We start from the raw sequence: 18,655 nt of genomic DNA, 5'->3' as shown, positions 1-18,655 counted from the left end.
ATAGCCCCTGCTGGCAGCTCTGTTAAACTCTTCTGGGAGCTTTGCTTTACTACACCTGACCCAGAGAATGCATCAAGGCCTGGGAAGCAGGAAGTTAACAGAGAATGAACCTCTAAAATGTGTCCAAGATCTATGTAGTCATATCTTGCTTACCTTACTAACTCATCAGCCTGCCAATGTGCCTCTTTGCATAGATAAAGCTATTGTGAATAGGCCAAGAGAGAGATTATTTTCTCTCTCTAACTTCCGTCAGGATTTTTAGTACAGTTAACAACTTTTCAAATCTACCATTACAGTATGCACCTAAAGGTACTGTAAACAGTTGTAATTATGTGTTTACGCCATGGAACAGAATTGCTTCATGGGAGCCCTTCTGTTCCATTAGCTGCATATTACATCTTTTTTTAGATGAAATATTAGAACTGGAAAAAATATAGAGAAGTGTTACCTACACGCAATTCTCTGTTACTCTCACACAATACGGGCACCTACCTTTACCCAGTTCCTAGGGCTTAAGGCATAACCTTCTTAATTTAGGCACCCACCCATACCCCATTCCTAGAGCTCAAGCGTAACCTTACGCTCTAGGGCAGCCACCCTTACCTTGTTCCTAGGGCTCAGGCGTAACCCTGTTAATTTAGGCACCCATCCTTACCCTTCCATGGGCTCAGGGTGTAACCTTAAACTCTGTGGGTTTGTGGGGTCTTTTACCAGTGAAGGAGCTTTACACAGTAATATCCTACTTAACCTCTATTTGTTAACAATTACCAAAACAGAATACTCACGCTAAGCACACAATGCTCACCCCTCCCTATAAGGCAGATGAACTTTTCTTGTTGGCCAATCAGGATCAGGTCACCTGGGGACTCCAGCTTTTGTATGGTGTAATTGGTAGGGTGTTGAGGTCTGGCACCTCTGATCTTGGTTCCAAAGAACTTCCTTTTAGATCCCAGTTTATATAGTGAAATTTGAGTCTTGCTTAGCTGTACCTTAACCAATCATTTTACTAAAATATTACTAAACAATTTTCTAACCAATCCTAACATTCTGTAAAACAATCCTTTAATCAATCATTCCCCACCACCTTAATTGATTTACACTTAGCAAAATTAATTATGTAATGGACAGAGACAATCAAAGAACCAGATGGAGATCATACAAACAATAAAGAAATGAGGATTTCACAACCACAACCATTGATACGTTATTTCTTGCCAGACAAAATGCTATTAAACAAAGTTTTCTTTAACCATCGTAAGATCTGGTTTTTTTGTCTGGTGATGTTGGGTGCTATTAGGACAGGATCACCTTCTTAACAACCTGATATTACCTTGTTTTAATGTGATTTAGATGAAATGTGACAATGTGACTTTCTGCTTCTTAGCTCATGGCTGCTGCTCTCCTAATATTGCCACAGACAAAGACCTTAAGACTTACACTATGGCTACAGGAAAAGGCTTTATCCTTACAGAAGGGCAACAACAATGATAAGGGTATGGAATAGCTTTCATATGAGGAGAGATTAAAAAAACACTAGGATTGGTCAACTTGGAAAAGAGATTGGGGGGGGGGGTGCAGAATAGGATAGAGGTGTATAAAATCATGAATGGAATTGAGAGAACGAATAAGGAATAACACTCAAAATAAGAACCAGCAAGTATAAAACAAACAGAAGGAAGTACTTCATCACACAATGCACAGTCAATCTGTGGAACTCATTGCCAGGGGATGTTGCTATAAAGGCCAAAAGTATAACTGAATTCAAAAGAGAATTAGATAAATTCATGGAGGATAGGTCCATCAGTGACTATTAGCCATGGTGATCATGAATGCAACCCCATTCTCTTGGTGTCCCTAAATCTCTGATAGCTGTTGGATTGGATGATAGGGAATGGGTTACTTGATACATTGCCCTGTTCTTTTTACCCTCTGTGAAGCATCTGGCACCTGCCACTGTCAGAGACAAGATACTGAGCTACATGGAACCATTGGTCTCAGCCATTCTTATGTTCACTTTTGAAAAAGCAATCTAATGATAGATTGAAAGGACAGAAGGAGCCAATTTGCTTTCTTGGATATAATAATTTGTTTTAAAATCTGCTTCATTTCAGGATAGACTGGATTAGTTCCAATAAGCATTTTGAACCCCCCCCTCCCAAAAAAAAAATAGTCTCTCTCTCATTTTATTGAAGGAATTGGAATCAATTTGCCTGGAACTGCCTGAGCCCCTGGCCTTGCAAGCCTTACCCAAATGAATAATTCCACAGAGGTCAGTAGGGTTACTTGTATGGGGCTATGTCTACAGTGAAAATACTAGTGCAGGACTGTAACTGCACTATTGTAGCTCTTCAGCTCTTCACTGCAGTGACAGGAGGGGTTCACCCATTGCTGGAGTTAATCCACCTCCCCAAGAAGTGATAGCTAGGTTGATGAAAGAATTCTTCTGTCGACCTAGCGCTGACTGCACTGGCTGTGGATTTTTCATACTCCTAAGTGACATAGCTGGGTCGACTTAATTTTTAGTGTAGACCTGGCCTGGCAAAGACTGTATGAAGTGCAGGACTGTGAGAATAGACTCAGGAGGGGCTTGCTCTAGGAGTCTGTGGTGCCTGCAATAGCAGAGAGCAATTGCTTCCTAGGGACTTTGATCCCAGCACAGCTTAGTTTTCACGATTGTTTGTAGGGGGCCCTTTATGACCTTGAGCTGGGCGAGACACTCAGGAAAGTGAATAAACATCACTTCATTTTTTTGACAATACAAAGAGACTAATTTGCAAGGGGAACATGACAGAAATGGACACCATGAGTAACAAGTTTATAATCAACTCCCAAATCCCAAACTTCAGCGTGCTGATACTCCTTCCTGCAGCAGCTGTGTGGGCTTCCTTCCAGCCCACACAATTCTTGTCTTGGCAGAATGAGTATAGGAAGGTTGTTTGCCACGGTGGGATAAATTAAAGATGTAAAGACATCCTGAATATCAATTCCTCATTTTTAGTTTGGTCTCACCATTAAAGACTTTTGTGTGTCTTTACAAATCCTCCACCACAAATGTCACTGCATTTCAGGGGCGTATGAAGTGCTTTCTAAAAAGCTATTAAACCTGCACCACTAACAGATTAATCTGTTGTCTTAAGTAACCACTCTGAGTATTCCTAAGGATTCTGCTCTCCTTTGGTCATAAATATGACCACTTGGTCTAGTTGAAGACAGCTTCTAGAAAAAGAAATAAGCAGGGAGATGGCAAAGTTTGCAGATTATACAAAATTATTTAGGATAGTTAAGTCCAAAGTTGACTGTGAAGAGTTACAAAGGGGTCTCACAAAACTAGGTGACTGTGCAACAAAATGGCAGGTGAAATTCAATGCTGATAAATGCAAAGTAATGCACATTGTAAAACATAATCCCAAATATTTACAAAATTATGGGGTCTTAATTAGCTTGTACCCAGGCTTAGTAAATCTTAGATGTTTAACAAGGTATTTCCTCAAACCTCTGTATATATTTGGGGTCGGGAAGGAATTTTCCTCCAGGCAGATTGGAAGAGGCCCTGGAGGTTTTTTGCCTTCCTCTGTAGCATGGGGCACGAGTCACTTGCTGGAGGATTCTCTGCTCCTTGAAGTCTTTAAACCACGATGTGAGGACATCAGTAGCTCAGACATAGGTGAGAGGTTTTTCGCAGGAGTGGGTGGGTGAGATTCTGTGGCCTGCGTTGTGCAGGAGGTCGGACTAGATGATCATAATGGTCCCTTCTGACCTTAATATCTATGAATCTATGAATCTATTACCACTCGAGAACAAGATCTCGGAGTCATTGTGAATAGTTCTCTGAAAACATCCACTCAAGGAGCAGCAGCAATCAAAAAATTTAACAATGTTAAGTGCAAATAGGAAAAGGATAGATAAAACAGAAAATATCATAATGACACTATATAAATCCAAAGTATACCCACATCTTGAATACTGTGTGCAGTTCTGATTGCCCCTTCTCAAAAATAAATACATATTAGAAATGGAAATGGTACAGAGAAGGGCACCAAAACTGATTGAGGGTATGGAACAGCTTCTGCGTGAGGAGAAATTAAAAAGACTGGGATTATTCAGCTTGGAAAAGAGATGACTGAGGGGGAATATGACAGAGGTCTATAAAATCATGACTGGTGAGAAGAAGTGTTATTTACCCCTTCACATAACACAAGAACCAGGGGTCATCCGATGAAATTAATAAACAGCAGGTTTAAAACAAACAAAAGGAAGTACTTCTTCACACAGCACACAGTCAACCTCTGGAACTCATTGCCAGGGGATGTTGTGAAGGCAAAAACTATATCTGGGTTCAAAAGAGAATTAGATAAGTTCATAGAGGATAGGTCCATCAACAGCTATTAGACAAGATGGACAGGGATGCAACTCCATGCTCTGGATGTCCTTAAGCATCTGATTGCCAGATGCTTGGACTGGACAGCAGGGGATGGATCACCCGATGATTGCCCTGTTCTATTCATTCCCTTTGAAGCATCTGGTATTGGCCACTGTCAGAAGATAGGCTATTGGGCTAGATGGACCGCTGGTCTGACTCAGTATGGCCGGTCTTATGTGCAGTTGATTTTTGCTGTGCCCTAATACTTAATACTTCAGATGAAAAGTATTATTTACATGTAAATTATTAACACAAATTTGATCTCTCCCAGTTTCATATTTTTTAAAAAACACCTAAAGCAAATCCATCAGTTTCTCTGATTTCCAAGGCATTTTGCCCTTTAAAGATAACCTGTAAGGAGTTTTTTTAATTGAATTTCCATGGTTTTATTTTTGTGTTTTGTTTTATTGCTTTATGATGTCTAAAGAAGACTGAATCAGTTTGTTTTCCTGCTTCTATTTTGCTGTGGAAATATCAAGATCTCTGTGATATTTATTGTGAACTCTCAAACATTCATTGAAGGGGTGCGATAGGTTGAATCTTTTAGCAAAGACATCATCATTCATCATTATCATCACCACCAAAGCAAATCCCAAAGGGATGTAGCCTCCTTGCAGATCAAGCACAACTCCAATCAATCTTTAGCTAGGTCCCTAAGACAGTCTGGCTGGATATTCAGTCTTTGTCCATCATTGGTAATCTTATCGCATCACCCAAGCTTTTGGTAAGATCACTTTCCATGTGGCAAGATTCCTTAGTAAATATGCTTTATAATTTGTGGATCTGCCATCATAATACTATGTCTGTACCAAGAAAGCTGCTGAAATGGAACCAGCGCTGATGGAGGTGGTTGGTGGGTTTGGCTACAAATATTCTCATTTTTTATCTTGTCCTGCCACTTAATATGGAACAATTTATAGAGATGATGAGAATCAAAAATGCCAATCAACTGCTCTTCAGCCTACCTTAGTGCACACATTTCACTGCCATACAACTACGACTCCATAGAGCTGTGGATTCCTAGCAAGCTTGGTGTCACAACATTGCCACAGAGGCTGCTGAAGGGCTCGAAACAAAGCAGCAGCAGCTGCTATAGGGGTGTCCACCTCTCTCTGGCATCCTTCAGCACTGTCTGTGATGCTTCCCAAGTATTGTACAGTTGCCACTTGCCAAGTGTCCCATCTGGACAGGTTAACAGTGAGCTGGTTGTAATCTAGAGTTGGAGGGTGCTTGATGGCAATGGCCAGGGACTTAGTTTTGTCTGGATTAATAACCAGACAAATAATTTTTTATTATTATTATAATTATTAAATAATTATTATAATTATTAAATAAAAGATTAATAACCAGTCCGCTGCTTCTCACCTGACCAGATCACGCAAAGATAACCTTTCTCCAAAATATTAGGTACGAATATTAAACAGTTGTAAATAGATAAAATTGGAGTTTTAAAAGAGTCTGACTAAAAATTCCTTCCACTGTCAGTTGCTCAGCTTTTATTCTCTTGATTTGTGCAATTTCACTGGCTTGTAGTCTTCCACTCTAGACAGGAGCGGAACCTCTTCATACAAAAAATCAGGGGGGAGGACCTTTTTTTCTTTTTCTTTCTTTCCATTTTTCCCAGGGAACTTTGTTGGCCTTTAAAAATAAGAACTAGAACAGAGGATAAGTCTTTTCCCCACTTCCTTTGTTAATCACCTTTAAAGCATGTAGCTGGGAGGATAGGCATACATGTTACTGGGAAACATATAGACACAGGAAATGTTCATGAAAGTTCAGCTGTTACTCCCTACTATAAGGAAGCACAGATGTCCATCCACTATAACTAGGGTTGGCAGAATTCAATTTTTTAAATATAATTTTGATGGATAATATCTATGTTTATTTTTAAGCAGTTTTTCAATTTTTATCAGTTTAAATTTTCACAGCTGCAGGAAATTATGAGAGGTGTAATATAGTGCTGGGAGGGGACAGCTGATGTTGAGAATCAAAAGTTAAAGTTGTACACCCATTAAAATAAAAATTGTCAATGTGACATGTCAAAAATATACAAAGTAAATATCCTTCAATCAAATGCTAATAAGTTCTGAGGTAGAATTTTTCTTACTTTGCTTATCTGTAAACTTTGATTATTATTGACGGAAATAATTTTCATCAGTTTGTGTGTCTATGGTGAAATCAACATTTACTGACATTTACCAATGAAAAATCTAACCCTTCCAAGCTTATTTAGAACAGAAAGCAGCTCACTTCAGCTTGTTAAAATAGGGAAATCCAGATAAATCCCTACCACCATCAGGGGACAGCCAAGCTGCACCTTCTCACCTCAGTGACAGAGGTCAAAAGTCCCCCTTGCAAGAATTCCAGATGTTAATTCCTTGCTCCCTGGAAAAGTGGATAGTTCAGTGAGGTTATCCCACTACAGGAACAAACCCAGTTTTTGTTCTTTATCACAGGGTGAGCGAAGCAAATATTGCAACCATCATAGCAGGGATTTTCAGGTTATCCTAATAACAGAGGAAAGCCCATTTGTTAGCTCCATATGTCTCCCCACTATGGAAGCCCAGATGCCTCCCTAGTCCACTGTTGTCTGCAGTGTTGCAGCCCTGTGGGTCCCAGGATATTAGAATGACAAGATGGGTGAGGTCCTATCTTTTACTGAACCAACTTCTGCTGGTGAAAGAGACAAGCTTTCGAGCTCCACAGATCTCTTCTTCAGGTCTGGGCCAGACCAGCCCACAGCAGAGCGAAACAGGGCCGGCTCTAGGTTTTTTGCCGCCCCAAGCAAAAAATTTGCTGCCCCAAGTTCCAAGAGCGCAACTGCCCAAACAAAACAAAGGAAACAAGAAGGGTGGCGGGAACGCCGCCCCTGGCATTGTGCCCCAAGCACCTGCTTGCTTTGCTGGTGCCCAGAGCCGGTCCCGGGGAGAAGCACACAGATGATCCCCCTAGCACAGTGAGACGCACAAGTGTCTTCCCTGCCACAGGAAAGCAGCTATTCTGTGACAAAGAGGTGCCCAGGCGTTCTTCGGTAACTAAGGAAGTGTTGCTTGCCTGCAGCAGAGGGGCAGCCCAGAAACTGTAACAAAAAGGACAGGAGCGAGTCGACCCCCTAACCAAGAGCAGGGGGGCTGTCTCCCATAATTCAGTAGTCCCGATGTCCGCCCCTTCCCCCCGCCTGCCCCATGACGGAGACCTGAACTGTTCCCTTGAAGAAAACAGGGCAGATCTTTCCCCTACACGAGAGAGCGGTTCGGGTTCTGCCAGCGCGCCGCCCTGGGACAGTGCGGATCAGCCCGCGTGTCCCGGCTCGGGCAGCCTCCTTCGCCGGACCACAGCCGCTTGGGCCGGCTCGCTGCGACTGAAGGCAGCACGTGTCCCCCCCCTACGGAGCTGCTGGGGGGGCAGAAAACTGCCTTTCAGCTGGGGAGGCATTCGCTGCCACTGGCGAGCTCCCCAATCACTTTATAGTCACCCCGCGCCCTGATAGGCGATTGTGATCGAGATCAATGAAGCTGGCGGGCATGTTCGGCACGCTGCTAAATAATCAACCGCCCTCCCAGCCAGCAATAATGTAAATCCAGCCGCTTCATTTATTAAATAAAGAGAAGAAAAAAAGCATTTTGCGACGAGGATGGGATTCGAACCCACGCGTGCAGAGCACAATGGATTAGCAGTCCATCGCCTTAACCACTCGGCCACCTCGTCACAGAAACCTATAACCTCCCGTAGTCTATAAGAAACGAGTTTAGCCAGGCTTAGCTTGTTTTTCGGCTCCCTGCACAGAGTACACCTAAACAAATTCCCACCATGAACGCACAATGCTCCTAGCTCCACTTCTGCCTCGGGGCGAGCCCTGAGACAGTTTAGGAGGAGACATTGTAATGCAATACGTAGATCTGACTAAACCGAGGCCGTCATGTTGTACGGAAATTTGGTGGCCACCATGTTGTACGGCGAAGGGTGTAGGGGCCGCCATATTGTACTTGTGGAGTGCGATTTGCCAGGAGCCTAGGGCGCATGCGCAAGAATAGGCGGTTAGGTTTGAATAGTGAAGCGGCGGCCTCAGCCGAGCCTGATGGGCGCCGCGGGAGCGTTGGTGTCTTGAGGGCTGGATTTGGAGCGGAGCTGTGGAGGGTGAGGAGTCCGTAATGGCGGCGGCTCGTGAGGGGCCGGGAGCGGGGAGCAGAGGTGGGAGGGAGCGGGCCCGGCCCGGGTCCTGCAGGGAGGGCGGGTCCCATGAGAGCTGCCGCCGCCGCCGCCGCTCTGTGTCAGGCGGGAGGGTCTCTGACCGGGCGGGGGGCTCCCTGGATCCCCATGGGCCCCTCTCTCGGCCTGGGGCTGAGGGCGGGTGGCCTCCCGCTCCCCTGTGTGCCGTGCGGTGACGGTAACTGTCCCATGGGACCAGCTCAGTCTTGCGAGAGGTGTTCGCCGCGGCCTTAGGGGGAAGCCGAGATCTCGGTCCCGCGCGTGCAGGTCTCTGCGCCGGTTCTGTGCCGCTGCCTGCGGATGCTGAGCGCTCCGTTTTTAAAACCCTTCTGTTTCCGTTGCGAACACGGCCACCGCCGCTGATCGAAACCTGTTCTCAGCCAGACAGCAGCCGTTCTGGGGAGACCTCCATGCAGCCTGTCCCATTGATAAGTTTTGGGACCATTTGCATGCTAACGTTATTAAGCCCAGACAGTTGTTTTTTATAGCTGTTTTGTTCCTCCCCCTTCTTAGGCCACATCTACACGAGAAACTTTTGTTGGTATACTAATATTGGTTAGGGGTATGTGATTTTTTTGGTGACCTTTCTCTACTGACAAAAGCCCTAGTGCAGATCGTACCAGTAGAACAGTGCTTTTGCTGGTATGGTTTATTTCTCACATATGCAGGGCTGTTGTTGTGTAGGTCTCAGAATATTAGAGAGGCAAGGTGGGTAAGGTAATTCTTTCACTGGATCAAAGTCTTTTGATGAGGGAAATCTGTAAAGCCATGTCTACATGTATAATGTATAAATGTTGGAAGACAGGATACTTTTGCGGATACAGACTAACACGGCTGCTACTCTGAAACCTGGGCTAGATCAGTGGTTCTCAAACTATTGTACTGGTGACCCCTTTCACATAGCAAGCCTCTGAGTAGACTCCCCCCTTTTAAATTAAAAACACTTGTGTATATATTTAACACCCTTATAAATGCTGGAGGCAAAGCGGGGTTTGGGGTGGAGGCTGACAGCTCGCGACCCCCATGTAATAACCTCATGACCCCCTGAGGGGTCCCGACCCCCAGTTTGAGAACCCCTGGGCTAGATGGACCTTTGGTCTGATGCAGTATAGCCATTCTTATTTTGCTTCTGATGATTAACTTGGAGGGTTGTTTGAAGGCCAGAATAGGGGGTTCGGGAAAGATATCTTTCAGGATGTGGCCCCCATTGAGTATGGGTTGTAATTGTTTAATGATACCACACCTGGGTTCCACTGTGGGGGGTGGTAGGTGACAACTAGGGATATGGGATTAGAGGGAGTTATCTCGGAGTATTTGGGTGGTCCGTTCCACTACATGATCTAGTTCTTTGGGGGACTGTCCTTGTTTGGTGACGATGGTTTTAAGAATGTTAAGGTGTATATTCCGGACCTTATCTTTGGAGTATATTCTGTGTTATCTGAGCACCTGGCTTCGATAACAGATTTTTTGGTGTAATTGTGGGGAGGAAAGGGGTTACTGGGTCTGTGAAAGTAGGTGTGGCAATCTGTAGGTTTCTTCCAAACAGTTGTCTGTGGGTTCCAATGATGAAGCTGATTGTGGTGTCTAGGAAGTTGATGCTAGTGTGGGAGTGTTCTAAAGAGAATTTAATGGATGGGTTGTGATTGTTGAAGATTGTCTAGCACAGGGATTCTCAAACTGGGGGTTGGGACCACTCAGGGGGTCATGAGGTTATCACATGGGGGGTCACCAGCTGTCAGCCTAGACCCCAAACCCTGCTTTGCCTCCAGCATTTATAATGGTGTAAAATATATTTTAAAAAGTGTTTTTTTTTTTAATTTATAGGGGGGGGTCGCATTCAGAGGCTTGCTATCTGAAGGGGGTCACCAGTACAAAAGTTTGAGAAGCACTGGTCTAGCACAAATGTTGAATAAACTGGTAATTTAGATTAGAAAATGTGAACGTTGAGTGCTCCTTGCTTTTCTGTGACTAGACAGGAGGAGATAAATATTATAATTCAATGACAAAAAGCTATTGCAAAATGCAGAGATAAGGTTGGTTGGTGATATGTCATCCCCTTGCAGAACATTGAGCTGAGCAAAACTCTAATGTCAGAAACCCAGGAAATGCTAAGGGGGGTGGCGCGGGAAGGGGTTGTGGGTGTCTGGCACCCTGGCTGGGCTCTGGGAGGGGGAGAAAGCGGGCAGAGAAACATGAACTGGGTTGTCATAGGGGTTTCTTTAACTCTCTACTCCTGGGGGGATTTTTTTGTGTCTGTCATATTGCAGACATACTTGCTGACAGGTATTTTGAAATAAATTACTAAAATTGAAACTGGTGTGATTATCTAGTGTTATTTTGACAAATAAAATTTGCTGAATTTTGCAAAATTTTAAAATATTGTGTACAGAATTTTTAATTTTTTAGTGCAGAATTTTTATATTTTTGGCGCAGAATTCCCCCAGGATTAACTGACAGTGGAGGTATTAGTTAATTCTGCTTGGTCAAGATCTGTGGATTACTTTGAAGTGTGAGACAGCTGTGATTGTGAGATGAGGTAATCTGTTTTTCACCCTCCAGTGTAAAGAAAGAGAAGAGGTGCATGTATGCCTTCAGGATGCAGTATGCATTATTTCTATGCAGAATTGCGTAGGAGCAGAATGTAGTAGAATGTCAGTAGCAAGGCATAGGGCCTTTATTATAAAGGATATTGTCAGCAGTGAGGTGGAATAGGAGAGAATTCTAATGCTTTAATGATGGTTAAGTTAAAGTATAGGTTGAAATTGTATTCTGTGAGTAACAGTACTTCTGCATTTGACCTTGAAGATGTGATTCCTAGTTCATGTAGATGTACCTGTGCTACCTCCGCTTGAGCTAGCACACTGGCAGAGCTCTGAGGTGCAGGGGACTGGGGGACTTGGCAATGCAGGAGGTTGGCGGGGACTGGCAGAGCTGGGATGCAGGAGAGTTGGGGTTTAGGCTGGTTAGGGTGCATGGGCAGCTGGGGGAGCAGCGTAGTTGGAGTATACTGGCAGAGTTGTGGGGTGCAGAGTATTGGGGTGCACTGGAAGAGCTGGGGGTGCTATACTTTCCTCATCTGAGCCTACAAACTCTCTTGCCTTCCCTAGTATTCAACCCTATTTATCCCCCTCCCCGCAAGACCCCTCTCCTTGCTGAAGCTCCAAACCCCAACCTCTTATTCCCCCACTCCTTTGTCCCCTAATATCTTTCCCTTTCCCTCCCAAGAAGTAATTTGTCTTATTTCCGCCCCCCCCCCCCGAATACTGTGATTACAGTCCCTCCAAAATGAAACTGCCACCCGTGATTCACAAATTGCAGCAACTTCCAGCTGCTCAGTCTCAAACTCCTTTTCTCTTAGGTGGGGACTTATGATTTACTTTTCCTTAGTTCTGTTAATTGAAGGGTGCGCTCACGGCCATTAAGAGGTCTGTCATTCATCCAGTCATTGGAAAAAATAATTCCAACTACACAAATATAATGATGGGGGTCTAAATTAGTTGTTTCCACTCAAGAAGGAGATCTTGGAGTCATGGTGGATAGTTCTCTGAAAACTTCAGCTCAATGTGCATCAGTGGTCAAATGTTGAATAGAATGTTAGGAACTATTAGGAAAGGAATAGAAAATAAGACAAAGTACAGTGCCACTATATAAATTCACGGTATGCCCACACCTTGAATACTGTGTCGAGTTCTGGTCACTTCATCTCAAAAAAGATGTGGTGGTACTGGAAAATCTTCAGAGAAGGGCAACAAAGGTGATCAGGGGTATAGAATGGCTTTCATACGAGGAGAGACTGAAAAAAAATTAGGGCTGTTCAGCTTAGAAACGGGATAATTGAGGGGAGATATGATAAAGGTCTATTAAAAGTGAATAGAGAAATGTTATATACCCTTTCCCAAAATACAAAAAACAGGGGTCCCTTGATGAAATTAATAGGCAGTAGGTTTACTACAAGCAAGAGGAAATACTTTTTCACACAATGCACAATTAACCTGTGGAACTCATTGATATGGGATGTTGTGATGTCCAAAAACATAACTGGGTGGAAAAAAACAACTAGATAGGTTCATGGAGGATAGGTGTATAAATGGCTATTAGCCAAGATGGTCAGGGATGTAGCCCCATGCCTGGAATGAAGAGAGAAGAAGCCGGGGTGGATCTCTCCAAAATTTCCCTGTTCTGTACATCCCCCTTGAAACTCTGGTATTAGCCACTGTTGGAGACTGGATACTGGGCTAGATGGACCATTGGTCTGACCTGGTATGGCAGCTCTTACGTTTTTATTAGTACCTCTCAGTTTTAACAAGGCTGCAAAAGAAAACCATTTGGAGATGGGAGCTTTAATTCAGGAACCCCTGGGTCAAATGACCTCAAATTTGGATCACTAATGTTACCCTGTCCTCCCTTGAGGCACACCAAATTTCAAAGCAATCAGTTACAATTTGGATTCTAGAGCACTTACAAAAGTCAAGTTTAAAGCATTTGTAATGTCAGGAATTGAACTCTAGCTGTTTTCCTAATATTGGCACATGCACAGTGTAAACGGACATTTTCTTAAATACCACTCTCAATTTGGGTCCCCCAAAGATTTAGTGAGTGCCATACAATACCTTGGATAAAACTTGACAGATTGAGACCATTTTGATCCACATTGCGTCAATAGTTTGACTTGTAGCTCTGGGCAAAAAAAAAAAAAAAAAAAAAAAAGACCTAGAAACTTTTCAACTTTTCTGTGACTCCTGGCTTAAATTATTCCAATTTTGGAGCCTTAACCCTGCCATGCACCTTCCTGAGGCACACCAAACTTCAAAGAGATCCAACTAAGCATGTTGATTTTAGAGGACTTAGGTCCACCTTTAAACAGATGTCATGATGCAACCTTAACAATAGTGATTGTTATCCTGAACCACTTCAATGACCTGGGTGTGGCAGTGGTTGAGTATCATGGCTTAATGTGATTTCCCTATTGCTTTGACTCTTAGCTGTTTTTTTGGATTTAAATGTTGTGTGTTTGTTACAGGAAAAACTTGCCCTTCAGAAATGGACAGGATTTATTCAGAATCAAATGAGGAAAAGTAAGTTGAAGCTTCCAACTGAGAATTTTAAGGTGCCAAACATTGTTTTGTTTTAGTGGATAAAGATTATTTCCTGTCCTTGGCCCTACACACAGCAGCTGTCCCCAGAGACACTAACATCTCCATTAAACCCAAAGGACAGAGGGAGCTTCATTGTTACAATAAGGGAAAATTCTACAAATATTTCATAGCAGTAGGTTGTTTGAGGTCTCATCGGGGGGGGGGCAAGCACTATATTTTCCAGAATTTCTTTTCTGCTCTCTAGCATTGGGATCAGCTGTGCCAAGAGGGCTTGGATTGAATTATTTTCTAAACATAAAAATAATGAAATCCTGCCCATTTTAGAAACTTGTTGCTAAAGATAGTGTCATTGAAGAACGACATCCTTTGTGTGGGTTTACACCCTAACAGTTCCTCTTTTCTTTTCTCTCAGTGATCATACAGAATGCATCAGAAGGCAAAGGCTTTCCTCGGTGAGTGTGACTTTGAATAAGATCGTTTATCAGTAGTGGAAGTTGGTATAGATGAGCCTGCTTTTCTCCCTAGCATATGGAAAATCCTCAGAGTCAAAAAAGAATAAGTCAAGTGGGTTTGCCTATCCATCTCTTTCCGATGGTTGTTCTAGTTGTTTTCTATAGTGCAGTCTGGCCACTTACTCAGTAAGCGTCTAAATTAAAATGGCGCTCCTGCCGATGTAAGTCGCTCACTACAGTAATTTAATAACTCCACTTCTGCGAAAACGTAGTGCTTAAGTTGATGTAGTTAAGTCAATGCAGTGTCCATGTAGAGCCTGTGTTGCTTACATTGCCCTTTGCCATCAGGGACTGACAGCCAGAGCCCACTGCTGCCCTCCCAGTGAGGAATTGCGGGTAGTGGGGAGGAGAGCTGGAACCTCACCTCCACTGCCCAATGACGATTTGAGGCTAGGTGGGGAGGAGAGCCCGAACTGGGGTTGCGTCCCAGTGAGGGATTGAGGAGGGGTAAGAGGGGAAGGAGAGCTGCCACCAGCTCCTGGTGAGGGATTTGGGGGTGTGTGTGTGGAAGGACAGCCTGAGCTTCGTCTGCATCACGGTGAGGGATTTGGGGAGGATGGGGGGAGAGTCTGAGCCCAGGTGGCAGGGCTCAGGCTGTCAGTGCCCCACATTGTCAGTTAAATCCGTGCAAGTGCTCCTGATGAGGATGTGCGCCACCGACAGAAAGAGCATAGTGTAGACATTAAAAATCAGATTACACCTCTACCCCGATGTAATGCGACCTAATATAACGTGGGTTCACATACAATGCGATAAAGCTCTGACATGCTGCCCTGAGCAGCGTGTTAAGGGTGCTGGGCTGGGCCGGAGCAGAGGGGTTGGATAAGGGGCAGAGGGTCTCGGGGGCTCCCCCTGCCCCCCCACAGGGTCTGGGAGGCAGGAGCTGTGGGGGGGCACTTTTGGGGGCCCCGTAGTCCCAGAGTGGCCCGGGGGATTAGCAGGAGGCCAGGAGCAGCCCACTCCGCTTCCCTCGACCCAGCCGCATCTCTTGGGGGAGGGGGTTTGGGGGAAGGGATCCCCCCCGCACTCACCGGCAGTGGCGGAAGTGGAGCAGCCTGGAGCGGAGCAGCTCGGCCCCAGCCTGCTCCACTCCGCCAGCTCCCAGCCGCAGTGCTCTGCTTCCTGCCGCAGGGGTGTGTGGATAGGGGTCGGAGCAGTCAGGGAGCGGGGGGGGTTGGTGGGGTCCTGGGGATGATTAGGGACGGGGGTCTCTGGAGGGGGTGGTCAAGGAACAGGGGGGCCAAAGCAAGTTCGATATAACGCAGTCTCACCTATGATGCGGTGAGATTTTTTTGTCTCCCGAGGACCGCATTATATCGGGGTAGAGGTGTAATTATTCTGGTGGCTGTATGTCAAGTTAATTTATGTTGACTTAATTTTGTAGTGAAGATACGTCCTCACCGTTCTCCACAGCATATTGAAATAGCTGTTCGATGGATATACTGGTAGATCAGACAACTATTTAGTGGTCTGTATGTTGCATCATGGAAGAGGATGGAAGCATTGCTGTTAACAAAATGACGTAACACAGTTTGACACGGTTTCCGTGGAAAGGTTTATAATTTAAGAAAAAACATACGTGGGCTCATTTAGTATCTTTCTGACAAAAGTGAAAGAACTCATTACTGAAAGGGACAGCCTTATGTACCTTATTGTCTAATAGAAGAATTAGAAGTGCTTAAAACAGTGAAATGAGACATATGCTTAGAAATTCAGAGTGAGCTCTTTGCCTAAGATGTATATCTTGTATGATTGCTTTAAAAATTCCTAAGAGGTTTTAAGAGCTGCTGCACTCTCATCTTCCTTTGGTCATTAACATCTCTTTAAAAAAAAAAATCTTATCTTCTGCACCAATGTGCAATACCAAATTAACCTTACTGTCTCATCCATTTTCTAATGTCCCAATCCTGCGCACTACTTTTCTCAGATGGAGTTTTGTACTGTCTTGCTTTTTGGAAATCTTCATATAAAACTGTCATTTGTGGTAGGTGAAGTTCTAGAAATCAGGAAGCAGCAGCAAAGTGTGTGCTTGATTAGCATTCTGATCATAGTAGAGGAGAGAGAGAGTCTGTATTGGAACATGTTACTCATTTGCTAGCTTTCCTGAGTGCCTGATCTTTATAGGAGGCCAATTGTTGAAGCTGCAGAAATCATTTTCTCAACTATTATAAATATTTCCTTTTAGATTTTAAAAGCTCCACGGAGTCCTCTCAAGGACCTTGGGAGTGGGAATGAATTCACTCAGGTAGGGATTAACCCTTTACTTGTCAATATTTTTTAACGACTGCAATCTGTTCTGAACAAATGTCATTGATTGAGTCACCTCACTGGCATGGCTGCACATGTAGAAACTCTTGTTATAACTGCTCAAGAATATGAATGCTTCAGTTGCTAAAATTCTGTGGACTTCCTGTAACGTTTATCTGATATTTTGTAGGCTAACTAAAGTGTTTATTCCAGTCAGTTTTTTATTTTTTTGTGTTTGCCTTAACAAAAGCAAACTTACTTAAAATAAAAAGAGAGGGAAGAGAGCAATGATTAACAAATTAGTAGATATTACTTGCTTTTGTTACAGTCCATAAGACTTAGAGTTTTAAGGCTGATTAATGTTTATAGATTATTATAGCAGTTAAAATGATTTTACATATGAAAAGCTAAAGTTAACTTGTTAAAAACTAGGCAGCAAACTCTCTATTTAAGGTAAAGGTTAACAAACATTAATATTTTCATTTTATACAGAGTAACTTTTAGTACATGATTTAGTTCAAGTAAACGTCTGCCACCCCATAGTACATGTGGACGTAGTCCCAGCTGCTCTGCAAGTTTGTAATACATTCCTTTAAATCTGTGCTCTAGGGTATACATGGACTTTGCTGTTCATTACACTATGATAAATATGGATGTGGAAAATTTAACTTACTCACCAGAAGGAGTTTGTGTACATGTGTTTTTCATTGATCACAGAATTTAAATTTTCAATTGTTTGCTTGTCCCATTTTTCCCTGAGGAGTACAAGAAAGATATACAGGATGCTGATATTTGACCTTTAAGCTTTTGAAAGTGGTTAGTTAATTTCTGTGTCTTTCTTTTATGGTCTATTTACTTAATCACTATCTTGGCCATTTTTCTTCAACTCCTCTATTCAAAACACTCCTGTCTGCCCCCACAGTCTGTCCTGTATCATGAGAGTAGGGTTTTCAACTTGTGGTCCGAGGACTCCTGGGGGTCTTCAGACTATGTCTAAGAGGTCTGCAAAAGGTTTTTGTTACCATAGAACAGTGGTTTTCAACCTGTGGTCCATGAGCCTCTGTGGGTCCACAGACTGTCTAAGATTTCCAGAGGGGGTACTTGCCTCCATTTGAAATTTTGTAGAGGTCTGCAAATGAAAAAGGGAAAGGCACAGAGGCACTATTGATCAGGCTGTTTATCTTCATATTTGCTCAGTGGCAAGAGCAATCACAATGAGTCTTAATGAATATCACTCAGCATATGTTACTGTAAGTGAACAAAAGGTGGATGTTTTCCAACAGTATATGCAAATAAGGCCTGAGATACTTACATACAGTACATATGCCAAATCTGGTTCAAGTGTGAAGAACAGCTCACAATCCACCATGTAAGGGATCTTCCCAACAGCAGATGTCTCCTTAAAATATCAAGGTTTTTGTTAAGAGAGATGTTGATCAATGTAACTCCATCATTTCTTAGCAGTTTGACTTTACCCACAATTGCTCACGTTGCTGGCATTGTTTATGATTTTTGAAATGCATTTAGAAGAATTCCATGGAATTAGTCTTGTTGCAGGTATATAATTCGGACCCTGTCATGTAAGTCTTCTGTATATTTCCTTAAATAAGTGATACTCAACCTTGCTGAGATTCAGAGCCGCTGGATCTGTGAATGGAGTCAGAGAGCCATAGAGCTGTGAAGTCCTAACGTTCCATTGCACTGTTTACCTTGTGAGTGTCGTCATAGTGATGCAATACAAACAGTGCTATTGCAAGACACTGTGCTGTGGTTATTTTGTGATTCTTTGACACATCTCTCCTCACAGTAGTGAGAATGGTGAATCTTTTTCTTCCCATCTTTCTTGGCAGGGCTGAGAGCAATTCTGTAAATCTCTTGCTCGGCACCATATGCATTTTCTAGTGTGTCAGGCAGTCTGAGAAACACTCCCGGTCAGTAGTGCTCTACTTACTGTGTCTGAGAGATGACTGATTTTTGAGAGGAAGACTCCACAATAGCTGCTTGCTCTAGGGTGGGGATCTGTAGGTTAGGGAAAGGGAAGTCTGAGAAAAGCTGCAGATGGAATTACTGTTCTTCTAGATAAATTATGCCTGGCTATATTGAAATCTGAAACTGTGTATCAGGCATCTCACATTAGCATAGAGAATAGTTAGTGTAGAAGATGTACTTTA

General features: G+C 43.4%; 1 protein-coding gene and 1 non-coding gene across 2 annotated transcripts in view; one reads left to right on the top strand and one right to left on the bottom strand.

Moving 5' to 3' along the window:
• Positions 1–8,046: 8,046 nt before the first annotated feature.
• TRNAS-GCU (transfer RNA serine (anticodon GCU)) lies at positions 8,047–8,128 on the bottom strand. Its single transcript has one exon. It is a non-coding gene; the product is annotated as a tRNA-Ser (tRNA).
• A 298-nt stretch (positions 8,129–8,426) lies between these two features.
• Positions 8,427–18,655, top strand: part of KNL1 (kinetochore scaffold 1) — a 47,233-nt gene continuing 37,004 nt past the window's right edge. Inside the window, exons 1-4 of the mRNA XM_074955695.1 lie at positions 8,427–8,557; positions 13,650–13,704; positions 14,138–14,177; positions 16,423–16,482. Of these exons, the coding sequence (XP_074811796.1) occupies positions 13,670–13,704; positions 14,138–14,177; positions 16,423–16,482 (135 nt within the window). The 5' untranslated portion in view covers positions 8,427–8,557; positions 13,650–13,669. The remainder of the gene's footprint in view (positions 8,558–13,649; positions 13,705–14,137; positions 14,178–16,422; positions 16,483–18,655) is intronic.

Source organism: Natator depressus, chromosome 6, assembly GCF_965152275.1.
Source record: "Natator depressus isolate rNatDep1 chromosome 6, rNatDep2.hap1, whole genome shotgun sequence".
Taxonomy (NCBI): Eukaryota; Metazoa; Chordata; order Testudines; family Cheloniidae; genus Natator; species Natator depressus.
Note: the sequence above shows the minus strand (reverse complement) of the source record. Positions and strands in the feature narration are given on the sequence as shown.